The sequence below is a fragment of the Musca vetustissima genome, unplaced genomic scaffold (genome assembly GCF_032173495.1).
Source record: "Musca vetustissima isolate MV318-11 ecotype Yass unplaced genomic scaffold, APGP_CSIRO_Mvet_v1 utg14208, whole genome shotgun sequence".
Taxonomy (NCBI): domain Eukaryota; kingdom Metazoa; phylum Arthropoda; class Insecta; order Diptera; family Muscidae; genus Musca; species Musca vetustissima.
Genome location: NW_026882685.1, coordinates 198237 through 212364, shown reverse-complemented (window position 1 = coordinate 212364; position 14128 = coordinate 198237). Strand labels below are relative to the sequence as shown.

At 39.7% G+C, this 14128-nt stretch overlaps 1 protein-coding gene across 1 annotated transcript; it reads right to left on the bottom strand.

Moving 5' to 3' along the window:
• Positions 1-12268: 12268 nt before the first annotated feature.
• Positions 12269-13191, bottom strand: LOC133329293 (ficolin-2-like). Its single transcript, XM_061537783.1, has 4 exons — positions 13174-13191; positions 13064-13107; positions 12466-12999; positions 12269-12389 (listed from the first exon to the last, which is right to left on the bottom strand). Exons 1-4 carry the CDS (start codon positions 13189-13191, stop codon positions 12269-12271), a joined length of 717 nt encoding a protein of 238 aa, XP_061393767.1.
• Between the last annotated feature and the right edge of the window lie 937 nt (positions 13192-14128).

The window sequence follows — 14128 nt, the reverse complement described above, 5'->3', positions numbered from 1 at the left end:
ACAACGCCTATAATTTTCGATGATGATAAGATAAGAATAATGTTGGGATTAAGTGGACCGAAAACTTAATTTTTGTGCTTTTTTCGAGTCGATTTATAGGCCACAAGCCGAACATCACAACACAATCCACGTTGAAGGGAATCTGGACAAGTAATATTTGTTGACCTCTAGTCGGTCAAGAGGGTGAAAAAATCACGAAATGTTGCCCAAGCTCAGAATGTAGTGCCACAGAAAGTTAGATTTTCATGGAAGTTGTGTAGGGTATCATATGGTCGGCCACGTCCGACTATACGGCACACTGCTTAAAATATTATTTTTTCGAAGACCAACAAGTCGAGGGCGTGGATTTTTTAAAAAATATTTTTTCTAGGACCATTAGAGGCTTTGGTTTTTTAAAGAATATTTTTTCTAGGACCATCAGAGGCGTTGGGGTTTTAAAGAACATTTTTCAAGGGCCAATTAAGGCATGCATTTTATAAAGACTATTTTTTCAAGAACCAATATAAATTTTTCGGATATTCGATTATTTTGGTTCGCTCATGTAATTCACTTTGCTTCCACAACACCCCTCACTGCAATCTTTGTGGTTTCTGTGTTCATTGCACCTGGGCTCATTTTAATTTACACCTTTCGAACAGTACCACTGTGCAACAACAACTACAATACAACACATTGCCAATACCAACTACAACAACAAACAAACATACTTCATTCCCAGAATGAAGTGGCTGAGATTGCACATTGCAAACAAGCCAACAACTTTCAACTACTACTACACAACAACAATGCTAACAGCAACAACAACAGCTACAACAAATACAAAGCAACCACAATGGCAAAACACAGCAACAACAATATTGGCAACAATGACATTGTGTAAAAGGATTGAAGTGTTGTAGTTGTTAAACTAAGTTCTTCAGTGAGGGTGACAGTCAAATTCACACACACACATACATACACACTCTCATTCTCACATTTGCCACACATATTCACTTGCCATGTTAAACAAATACTAAAAGTGTAACAGAACACTCAGCCCCAATGCAATTTAGTAGCACTCACCCGCCACCCCGCCCCATTCTAATGCAAATGAGTAGCAAACAAACAAATAAACATACAAACATACATACTGTCTTAGAAAATCTCAACGAATTGTTTGTGAAAGGATAGAGAGAGAGGATGAGCAAGTCAAAGTGAATGGGGACGTAACATTGGGAAAGTCATTCTTGGATCATTGTTGCCATTTTAAGGATATTTTTTTAAGAATACTTTTTGAAGGACCCAGAGATCAATCGGCCTAAATTATTGTTTTCAAGGATTCTGAGATTGATAAGCGTGCATTTTTAAAGTATATATTTTCAAGAATCTATAGGCGTGGATTTCGAAAAATATTTTTTTCAAAGACCAGTTATCGTGGATTTCTAAAAAATATTTTTTTCAAGGACCAGTTATCGTGGATTCCTAAAAAATATTTTTTTCAAGGACCAGTTCGCGTGGATGTCTAAATAATATTTTTTTCAAGGACCAGTTCGCGTGGATTCCTAAAAACTATTTTTATAAAGTCCTGAAATAGGCATAGATTTTTATAACCTACACAACTATGTTGTCAGGATATTATAGCTTTGTGCAGCCCCAAGAGTTTGTAACGGCGCGAAATACTGGTCCTAGACCCACCTTCAAGTATACCGATCGTCATATCTCGAATAGCTGAGTCGATCTAGACATATGTGTCCGTCTGTCCATTATAATTTGTAAACACGATACAGGCCACAGTTATGGATGGGTCTGGCCAATGATCGGTTAATATTTAGAGGATAAAATGGACCAAATACTTAATTTTTGTCAGTTTTTCTGGTCGCTCCGGAGGCCGCAATTATGGCCCGAACATCACGAAATTTTACATGGAGAACGGGATCGAGCTAAAGAATAAGCATTCCTGTTTTGGTAAATATTGGTCAATATTTAGCGGGTCAAATGGACCCTGACTTTTGTGTGAAAAATTACAAAGTTTGTATTCTAGTATATATTTGCCCCTGAAGGACACATCCTCTTGTAGAAGTTGATGTATATCCAAGAGAAACCTGGTGACAAATTGATACCAGACAGCGATGTGGGAGTTACATTAAATATTTACAGCTGCTTTCGTATTCAGATATTATTTAGTAACTCATTACAACGCTAGAGGGCGGAAATATACCGCTGATCGCTTTGAATTTTTTCATGAGATTCCAGTTGTGGTCAAGAATATTTTTTCCTAGGCCATCCAAGGCGTGGATTTTTAAAAGAATAGTTTTTCCAATGCGGCTTCAGACCTGGCAAATCCATCACTGACCAGATATTCACTCTGCGCCAAATACTGGAAAAAAACAACGAAAAGCACATCGACACATTCTACCTGTTCGTCGTCCGTTCAGAGGTGTATAAAGCCATGTATGCGTTTGGCTTTCCTGCAAAATTAATACGGCTATGTAGGATAATTTTAACTGGCACAAGATCGGCAGCTAAAGTCGGAAAGGACCTCTAGAAACCCTTTAATACCGAACGAGGATTCAGACAAGGTGACCTTTTTAACATCCTGTTTGAAAAAGGTCATACGAGAGGCAAAAGTGAACAGAAATGGAATTCTGTACACCAACCAACACATGTTACTCGCCTACGCCGATGACATCGACATAATGGGTCGAACGGTGAATATCGCCGTCGAGTGAACCATGAGTTGTACCAGCTACTCTCGGACATTGACATTGTTAGATGTATTGAGCTGCAGCGACTAATTTGGCTAGGTCATGATGGATGAAAATGCCCCAGCCCAGAAGGCATATAAAAGCGAACCAGCTGATGGTTCACGCAGAAGGGGAAGGTCACGAATAAGATGGAAAGATCAAGTGGAAGACTACATTGCCGAATATGGTCGTTCAAATTGGAAAAACTGCGCAAAAGACCGACGCGCCAGGAAATCTTTTCTAAGCTCAGCTCGGTTCTGTCACAAGGCAGCTAAGTAAGTTCGCGCTGATTTATAAAAAATATTTGTATAACGACCTGAAATCGGCGTGGATTTTTAAAATATGTTTTTATAAGAACCAGAAGTAGCCGTGGATTTTTTAAAAATATTTTTACAAGGACAAATTCCTGCAATGGCAACTCTGCTCCGGAAGGTATCTGTCATCTAGCGACTGCATATAAAGGCATTTTCTAAAGCTGTTGAATGTTTATGGATGAGTATAACTTTTATGCTACTCCTCTACTATGAGTCCTTATCGCCATTGTTAATGTTGCTGTTGTTGTTGTTATGATTGTCCTCGTTGCATTCATTCATTCATCAACATTCCCTATTCAGATTTTTAGTATTGTCTTAGCCCAGGCAAAGCTATGACAGTCAGCTAGCCAGCAAAGTGAACAGCAAACAAGCAAACAAACAAAATAAACAAACAGTCAAACAATATCAACAATATAGAACAACAACAGCAACGAGAGCAACAAGAGCGACTATGAAACTTAGAACAAAGCTAACCACAAGCAAACACTTGCACACATTCACCCACACATATCCTGCGACTTCTCTAGAATTTGCTAACTCATAGAAGAAAAGTGCAAATAATGGACATGACTTTACACACACAGCAAAAAGGATGGGGCCATCATGTCATGGCAGGGAAATGTGGGTTAGAGGCGAGTGTGTGTGGGCTTCCTGGAAATAACTTTTGTTGGACAACAGGTATTACACACATGTGTATGGGTGAGTGTGTATGTGTATTTCTTTTAGAAATTTGAATATGTATGTTTAAATGTAAAAACATCAATAGGGCAACTATTGAATGCAGACCACCACTACCACCAAATCTTCAACATACATATAAGTCAGGTTAAAGGTATTAACTGAATACTTTCAGGTTGAACTTAATTCGTTTATTGTTGGAGAACATACTTTTTTGAAGGACCATAGGCATGGATTTCTTAAAGAATATTTTTTTCAAACAACAAAAGATCAATAGGCGTGGATTTTTTAAAGAAAAATTTTTTAAGGACCAACAGAGGCCTGGATTTTTTAAATAACTTTTTTAAAGCACCAACAGAGGCGTGGTTTTTTAAAGAAAAATTTTTTAAGGCCCAACAGAGGCGTGGAATTTTTTAATGAAAAATGTTTAAGGATCAACAAAGGCGTGGAATTTTTTAAAGAACTTTTTTCAAGGACCAACAGAGGCGTGGAATTCTTTAAAGAAATTTTTTCAAAGAACCAACGGAGGCCTGGATTTTTTAAAGAACTTTTTTCAAGGACCAACAGAGGACTGGATTTTTTAAAGAAAAATTTTTAAGAACCAACAGAGGCCTGGATTTTTTAAAGAAAAAATTTTAAGGACCAACAGAGGCGTGGAATTTTTTTTAAAGAAATTTTTTCCATGACCAACAGAGGCGGGAACATTTTTTAATGAACTTTTTTCAAGGACTAACAGAGGCCTGGATTTTTTAAAGAACTTTTTTTTCAAGGACTAACAGAGGCCTGGATTTTTTAAAGAAATTTGTTTTGAAGGACTCAAGTGCCAGATTGGTGGCGTAGGGGATGATAAATACCAGGCAACGGCTCTGATTGGCTTTAACATGGCGAAGTTCAGGCTTATCTTGACCCCGATTCATCTCAATTGTGGACACGGACCTCCCCGCGGTGCCACCTGGGGAGCTATTTTCATCACCCGATAAAATAGTGAGCTAATATATGCCCCGAGTTCACCCATAATAACTATAAAAATGGGTTGAGGCGTCGGGTTAGTTGCCCACTCTCGGAAAACCTAACGTATTATGAAAAAGCAAAGAAAAAGAAAACCAAACCTACCTACCTGACGACCGCCGCAAACGTATAAAGGACCACGATCTGCGAATCTGTACTTGGAATGTGCGCACGTTGTACAGAACAGGCGCAGTGTTCGATATGTACATGTTATTGGAAATGTGATGGAAAGGGACTGGTGTAATTAAATCAGATGATTACGCCCTGTATTATGGCTTCCATGAAACGAGACATAAATTTGGCTGCGGATTTATGGTTAACAGGAGAATAAACGACCTCATCTCCAGATTCACTCCAGTAGATGAGCGAATTGCTATAATCCATGTAAAAGCGAAGTCTTTCTACATCAGTCTCATTTGCGCCCGTGCTCCGACCAATGATAAAGATGAACAGACCAAAGACATATTTTACGAGCGCCTAGAAACAGCATATGATCGCTGCCCTAGCCATGACATTAAAATTCTGCTAGGAGATTTTAATGCAAAAAATCAGAAGGGAAAATATCTTTGGTCCCACCGTCGGAAAATTCAGCCTCCATGAAGAAGCATCAGACTACGGCATGAGATTGATTGACTTCGCGGCAGCAGAAAATATGGTAATTAGCAGCACCAAATTCAAACATCTCGATATACACAAGGCCACTTGGATTTCTCCCGATCGAACAACGAGAAATCCAATCGATCATGTTGTGATAGACGGAAGGCATTCATCCAGTGTTTTAGACGTCCGATCGATCCGGGGAGCGAATTCGGACCACTACCTTGTGGCAGCCAATGTACGCACCCGTCTTAATGTAGCAGCAAAGATGCGATCTAACACAACACGGAAACTCGACGTCGAAATGCTGCAAACACAACAGATAGCCGAGGCCTACTCCGCTCAACTTTCCCATCTGCTTTAAGAAAGCACTTCTTGTCCCGATAATAGTATAGAAGCACAATGCCAATGAATTGCCCACTCCCTACAAACTGCAGCAAAAGCAACACTTGGGTACCAAAAACCACCACCAAGAAACCCATGGTACGATCAGGAGTGTCGTAATGCTACTGATGTGAAAAACGCAACCTGCAGATAGTAGCAACACGTAACGTGATTGGGAATTATCGAGAGAAAAGGAGAGAGGAGAAACGAGTTTTCAGAAAAAAAGAAAGAACAAGAAAAACGTGAGCGTGAGCAAATCGAGATGTACAGGAGTCCGAAAAACGAGTAAAACACCAAACCGAAGACTTTGGTGCAGGCACATCCTCCTGTAGAGATGAAGAAGGAAACCTGGTGACAGATACATACAGCGTGTTGAGGATCTGGAAGGAGCATTTTGAAAAGCTTCTGGTATCAAATAGTGGCGTTGAAGAAGATACCCCAGAGCCAATAAGAGATGATGGTATAGAGGCAAGATGAGGTCATAAAAGCAATTTATCGGCTCAAGAACAACACAGCAGCAGGAGCCGATGGGTTACCAGCTGAACTATTTAAGACTGGTGGCCAGATGCTGGTTAGGAGCAGGCACCAGCTGATTAGCACAATTTGGCTAGATGAATGCATGCCCAATGATTGGAACCTCAGCATCCTGTGTCCCGTGCACAAAAAAGGGGACAAGACGATATGTGCCAACTATAGAGGAATAAGTCCTTCCCATCGCATATAAAGTGCCAGTGTGCTGTGTGAACGATTGAAGTCAATGGTCAATGACATTCTCGGAACATACCAATGCGGCTTCAGACCTGGCAAATCCACCATTGACCAGATTTTCACTCTGCGCCAAATCCTGGAAAAGACCCACGAAAAACACATCGACACATACCACCTATTTGTCGACTATAAAGCAGCATTCGACAGCCCTATCCGTTCAGAGGTGTTTAAAGCCATGTCTTCGTTCGGCATTCCTGCAAAATTAATACGGCTATGCAGGATAACTTTAAGTGGCACAAGGTCAGCAGTTAAATTAGGAAAGGACCTATCGGAGCCCTTCAATACCGAACGAGGATTCAGACAAGGTGACAGTTTGTCGTGTGATCTTTTTAACATCCTACTGGAAAAGGTCATACGAGACGCAAAGGTGAACAGAAATGGCACTCTGTACACCAAACAACACATGTTACTCGCCTACGCCGATGACATCGACATAATTGGTCGAACATTGCGAGCGGTAACAGCCACCTTTGAACAAATTTAAAAGGAGTCTGCCAAAGTGGGTCTGGCAGTAAACGGCGAGAAGACCAAGCTGATGGTATCAACGCGCAAGACGTCCAGTAGACTCGGACCAACTGTGGAACTTGAGAACTACAGCTTCGAGGTAGTTAAAGACTTTTGGAAACAAGGCCACCTCCCGCCAGACCAAACTCACACTTTACAAGACGCTGATACTACCCGTGCTATTATATGGATCAGAAGCATGGGTACTTGCGCAAGCAGATGAGGCAGCTCTTGGGGTGTTTGAGAGAAAAATTATCCGAAAGATCTACGAACCGATCTGCGTCGACGGTGAATATCGCGTCGAATGAACCACGAGCTTTACAATTTATACGCGGACATCGACATAGTCAGTCGTATTGAGCTGCAGCGACTACGATGGCTAGGCCATGTTGTGCGGATGAATGAAGATGCCCCAGCTCAAAAGGCATATAAAAATGAGCCTACTGATGGTTCCCGTAGAAGGGGAAGGCCACGAATTAGATGGAAAGACCAAGTAGAAAATAACATCTTAGAACGTGGTCTTCCAAATTGGTGGACTTGCGCACAAGACCGAAGCGCTTGAAAATCTTTTTTAAGCTCGGCTTATGGAACAACCGTTCTGTAACAAGCCAGCTAAGTAAAGTAAGTAATAGGCATGGATTTTTTGAAGAATATTTTTTTCAAACACCAAAATATCAATATGCGTGCATTTTTTGAAGAACGTTTTTTCAAGGCCCAACAGAGGCGTCGAATTTTATAAAGAACATTTTTTCAAAGCCCAATAAGGCGTGGATTTTTTAAAGAAAAATTTTCAAGGGACAAAGGAGGCGGGGAATTTTTTTAAAGAACTTTTTTCAAGGACCAACAGATGCCTGGATTTTTTAATGAAAAATTTTAAAGAACCAACAGAGGCCTGCATTTTTTAAAGAACTTTTTTCAAGGACCAACAGAGGCCTGGATTTTTTAAAGAACTTTTTTTTAAGGACTCAAGTGCCAAATTGGTGGCGTAGGGGATGATAGATACCAAGCAACGGCTCTAACATGGCGAAGTCCAGGCTTATCTTGGCCCCTCTTTCATCTCAATTGTGGACACTGACCTTCTCGCGGTTCCACCTGGGGAGCTATTTTCATCACCCGATGAAATAGTGAGCTAATATGTGCCGCGAGTTCACCCAATAAAAACTATAAAAATGGGTAGAGGCGTCGGGTTGACGCATTTTTGCTATGAAAAAGCAAAGAAAACCAAGCCCCATATGTTGACAACTTCCGCAAACGTATAAAGGACCACGAACTACGAATCTGCACTTGGAATGTGCGCACGTTGTACAGAACAGGCGCAGTGTTCCCTTTGTACAAAGCCGATATTATTGGCTTACAGGAAATACGATGGAAAGGGACTGGTGTAAGTAAATCAGATGATTACGCCCTGTATTATAGCTGCCATGAAACGAGACACGAATTTGGCTGCGGATTTATGGTTAACAGGAGAATAAAAGAGCCTCCATGATGAAACATCAGACAACGGCATGAGATTGATTGACTTCGCGGCAGCAGAAAATATGGTAATTAGCAGCACCAGATCCAAGCATCTCGATATACACAAGACCACTTGGATTTCTCCCGATCGAACAACGAGAAATCAAATCGATCATGTTGTGATAGACGGAAGGCATTCATCCAGTGTTTTAGACGTCCGATCGACCCGGGGAGTGAATATCGATTCGGGCCATTACCTCGTGGCAGCCAATGTACGCACCCGTCTTAATGTAGCAGCAAAGGTGCGATCCAATGTAACACGGAAATTTGACGTCGGAAAACTGCAAACACACCAGATAGCAGAAGCCTACACCGCCCAACTTACCCACCTGCTTGACGAAAGCACTTCTTGTCCGGATAATAGTATAGAAACACAATGGCAAATCATTGCCCACTCCCTACAAACTGCAGCAAAAGCAACACTTGGGTACCAAAAACCACCATCAGGAAACCCATGGTACGATCAGGAGTGTAGTAATGCTACTGATGTGAAAAAAGCAGCATATAGGGCAACCCTGCAGACAGTAGCAACACGTAATGTGATGGAGAATTATCGGGAGAAAAGGAGAGAGGAGAAAAAGGAAGAAAGAACAAGAAAACGTGAACGTGAGCAAATCGAGATATACAGGAGTCAGAATAAAGTCCGAAAATTTTACCAACGAGTAAAAGCCCAAACCGAAGGCTTTGGTGCAGGCACATCCTCCTGAAGATATGAAGAAGGAAACCTGGTGACAGACACAGACAGCGTGCTGAGGATCTGGAAGAAGCATTGTAAAAAACTTCTGGTATCAAATAGTGGCGGTGAAGAAGAAACCCAGAACCAATAAGAGATGATGGTATAGAGTGTATACCACCTAGATGAGGCCAGAATAGCAATTAATCAGCTTAAAAACAATAAAGCAGCAGGAGCCGATGGGTTACCGGCTGAACTATTCAAGACTGGTGATCAGATGCTGGTAAGGAGCATGATCCAGCTGATTAGTACAATTTGGCTAGAGGAATGCATGCCCGATGATTGGAACACAGGATGCTGAGCCTGTGTCCCGTGCACAAAAAAGGAGACAAGACGATATGTGCTAAATATAGAGGAATCAGTCTCCTTCCCATCGCATATAATGTGCTATCCAGCGTACTGTGTGAACGACTGAAGCCAATGGTCAATGACAATGGACCATACAAATGCGGCTTCCCACCTGGCAAGTCCACCATTGACCAGATTTACATTCTTCGCCAAATCCGGAACCCACGAAAAACACATGGACACATACCACCTATTCGTCGACTATAAAGACGCATTCGACAGCTCTATCCGTTGAGAGGTGTTTAAAGCCATGTATACGTTCGGCATTCCTGCAAAATTAATACGGCTATGCAGGATAACATTAAATGACACAAGGTCAGCAGTTAAAGTAGGAAAGGACCTATCGGAGCCCTTCAATACCGAATGAGGATTCAGACAAGGTGATAGTTTGTCGTGTGACCTTTTTAATATCCTGCTGGAAAAGGTCATAGGCGAGGCAAAGGTGAATAGAAATTGCACTCTGTACACCAAACAACACATGTTACTCGCCTACGCCGATGACATGGACATGTGAGCGGTAACAGCCACCTTTGAACAAATTGAGAAGGAGTCTGCCAAAGTGGGTCTGGCAGCAAACGGCGAGAATACCAAGCTGATGGTATCAATGCGCAAGATGTCCAGTAGACTCGAACCAACTGTGAAACTTGAGAACTACAGCTTCAAGGTAGTCAAAGATTTTATATCCCTTGCTACCGCCATAAATAAAACTAATGACATCAGTTTTGAAATTCGGAAAAGGATAGTGTTGGCCAACAGATGCTACTATGGCCTGAGTAACCACCTCAAAAGCAAGGCCACCTCCCGCCAGACCAAACTCACACTCTACAAGACGCTGGTACTACCTGTGCTGTTATATGGATCTGAAGCATGGGTACTTACGCTAGCAGATGAGCCAGCTCTTGGAGTGTTTGAGAGAAAAATTATCCGAAAGATCTATGTGCCAATCTGCGTAGACGTATTGAGCTGCAGCGACTACGATGGCTAAGTCATGTGAGAATGGATTAAGATGCCCCAGCTCAAAAACCATATAAAAGCGAACCAGCTGATGGTTCACGCAGAAGGGATAGGCCACGAATAAGATGGAAAGATCAAGTGGAAGACAACATTGCCGAATATGATCTTTCAAAATGGAAAAACTGCGCAAAAGACCGATGCGCCTGGAAATCTTTTTTAAGCTTGGCTTATGGAACGAAAGTTCTGTCACAAGCCAGCTAAGTGGATTTTTAAAAAAATATTTTTTCAAAGACAAGAGAAAGGCTTGGATAAAATAGCTTTAAGGACTAGAAATAAGGGTGGATTTTCTAAAAATATTTTTAAGGACTATAAAGAGGAGAGGTTTAAAGAAAAAATATTTTTACCTGGACCAAACATAGTCGTGGATTTTTAAAAAATATTTTTTTCAGGACCAAAAAAATAAGTTTTTAAGTGCCTGAATAGGTGTTTTTATACCCTTCACCGTGGTTCCTTTTGAGAATATGCCGTCCGTCTGTCCATGTTAAATTGTTAACAAAGTACAGGTCGCATTTATGATCCGAATTGGATGAAATTTGGCACAGCTCATTTGTTTGGCCCAAGGACGAACCCTATTGAAATTGGGAAAAATATATATTTTCGTCCGATTTAATGTAAATAGTGTACAAAAGTCCCTATATATCTTTCGATTTGCACGAAATTTGGCACAGCGTAATGAATAAGGTCTAGAATGATGTGTGCAAAGTTTCGTGAAAATCGGTTCAGATTTAGATATAGCTCCCGTATATATCTTCGTCCGATTTAAGGTAAATTGTGTACCAAAGTTCGAATATATTTTTCGATTTGTACGAAATTTGGCATAGCGTACTGAATGTGTGCCAAGTTTCATGAAAATCGGTTCAGATTTAAATATAGCTCCCATATATGGTTTCGCCCGATTTTAGATAACTGGTGCACTAAAGTCCGTGGAAATCTTTGCATTTGCACGAATTTTGGCATAGCGTACTAAATTAAGTCTAGAATGATGTGTGCAAAGTTTCGTGAAAATCGGTTCGGATTTAGATATAGCTCCCATATATATTTTCATCCGATTTTAGGTAATTGGTACATCAAAGTCTCTGAAAATCATTCGATTTACACGAAATTTGTAATGGCGTACTGAATTAAGGCTAGAATGACGCGTGCTAAGTTTCGTGAAAATCGGTCCAGATTTAGATATAGCTCCCATATATATTTTCGTCCGATTTTATGAAATTGGTGCACCAAAGTCCCAATATATCTTTCGATTTGTACGAATTTTGGTACTGAATTAAGTCTAGATTGATGTTGCTAAGCTTCCTGAAAAGATCCATAGCTAGGCCGATTGACACAACGTACTGAAGTAATATAAATTAGTCTCTGGCAAGTTTCCCTGAAATCGGTTCAAATATAGATATATAACATAAACGCGTCGTCTGTTAGGATCATCCAGCCAACAAGACAGACATTTCTAAATAGTCCCGATTTTTTTTTATCGATGTGTATATACCTATCATTAGCCTTAAGACAAACTAGCGGCACATTTTACGCAGACGTATTGTTTATTGCTGTCATAATTATACGATTTTATTTCTATATATATATGGGTGTATGTTAATAATATACAAATGCGGGATATACTATTGCCAAGTCCTCTACATAATATTGAATATCAAAGAAGCGTCCAAATCACATAATGCATCAACTTATTCTCGACGACGTCGGATCATCATTTTGACATTGGTAATCGAGTGATTGGAACCCTTATAGGTTTGCCAATTAATGCCCTTGCCGAAGGTGTTGTCGCCATATTTGCCATTTAAGTTACTATAAAAAAATTAAAACAACAAATAAAAATTCGGATAATCCTATTTCCAAAAATATCACTTCCATCTCTACTCACCTTTGATGACAATTTTTATACCACCACGCACCCGTATATCGCTGAGCACAATTACTAACATCCTTATCATGATCACGATCGCGAGCGGTAAATTCCATATTGACATGACTTTTCATCGAATCTCCGGCGGTACCGGAATACTTGCCCAATGACTTGAGGACATACAACTTCTCCTCATTACCAATGGCAAAGCTATTGTAACGGGCATATTTATAAATACCCTCTTCTTCGATGACGACCAAAAGTTCCTGGGGTCCCAAATAATTGGTGAGGGCATGCAGTTTATCCAACCCAATAAAGAATTCTCCTTGGATATTACCAAAACCATCTTTATAATATATCCAATCACGATAGAAATTCTCGGAACCATCATGACGACGTTGTATGAGTAGCCAACCACCATTTAATGTCTTTGCATCGCATTCCACCAGTAAGGGTTCAGTGCTGAATTCTTTTACGAGGATTTTATAGATCCCGTTGCGTTTTATGCAGGCAGTAGCTTCATCACAATTGATGGGGAGTTCTTTGGTTTGACTGTGGAAGGGGAAGGTGGGGGATACAATTTCAAATTTTTATCGCGTGATTATTTAGAACTTACCAATGTTCGGGTATGGTATCGAAACGTATATCAAATATGGTTGTCTCTGTTTGAAAAAAATATTTAATATGTTAATTTTTTTATTTCAAATTTTAAAGAGAAATACCTACCGTTATTGGGTCCGACATTAGCATCTTCAAATCTGTGAAAATGCCAAAGGAAAAAAATTAGTCATGATATTAAAATTTAAGACAAAATTGTGGGACCTATAAATTAAGGGTGGATTTTATAAAGAGTATTTTTTTCAAGGACCAAAAGAAGCTCGGATTTTAAAGACTATTTTTTAAGGACCAACAGAAGCATGGAGTTTTTATAGAATATTTTTTCAAGGACCAACAGAGGCGTGGATTTTTAAAGAATATTTTTTCAAGGACCAACAGAGGCGTGGATTTTTAAAGAATATTTTTTCAGGGACCAACAGAGGTGGGGATTCTTAAAGAATTTTCTTTTTTTTTTTCAATGACCAACAGAGGTGGGGATTTTTAAAGAATTTTTTTTCGACGATCAACAGAGGTGGACATTTTAAAGAATTTTTTTTCGAGGATCAACAGAGGTGGAAATTTTAAAGAATATTTTTCAAGGATCAACAGGGGCTTGGATTTTTTTTAAAAATATTTTTTTAAGGTCCAAACAAGGCTTGGATTTTTTTAAAGAATATTTTTTAAGGTCCAAACAAGGCTTGGATTTTTTTAAAGATTTTTTTTTTCAAGATCCAAACAAGGCGTGGATTTTTTAAAGAATTTTTTCAAGAACCAAACATGGAGAGCATTTTTTAATGATTATTTTTTCAAGGATTAACAGAGGCGTGGATTTTTAAAGAATTTTTTTTTTTTTTTTTTTTTTTTTGAAGAAACAAACAAGGAGAGATTAAAGATTATTTTTTCAAGGATTAACAGAGGCGTGGATTTTTTAAAGACCATATATAATTTTTTATGGACCACCAATATTTTTTAAGCACCATAAGACCTTCAGGGTGGATTTTTAAGGAATATTTTTTCAAGCACAAAAACATCTTCAGGCGTAGATTTTTTTAAACATATTTCAAAGGACCGACAAATATTCAGG

Excerpts from the sequence above, each read along its gene's own strand:
- LOC133329293 (XM_061537783.1), bottom strand. Across the intron at positions 13,000-13,063 it reads GATACCATACCCGAACATTG|TCAAACCAAAGAACTCCCCA; the intron begins GTAAGTTCTAAA and ends CCCCTTCCACAG. Across the intron at positions 12,390-12,465 it reads TATAAAAATTGTCATCAAAG|TAACTTAAATGGCAAATATG; the intron begins GTGAGTAGAGAT and ends ATTTTTTTATAG.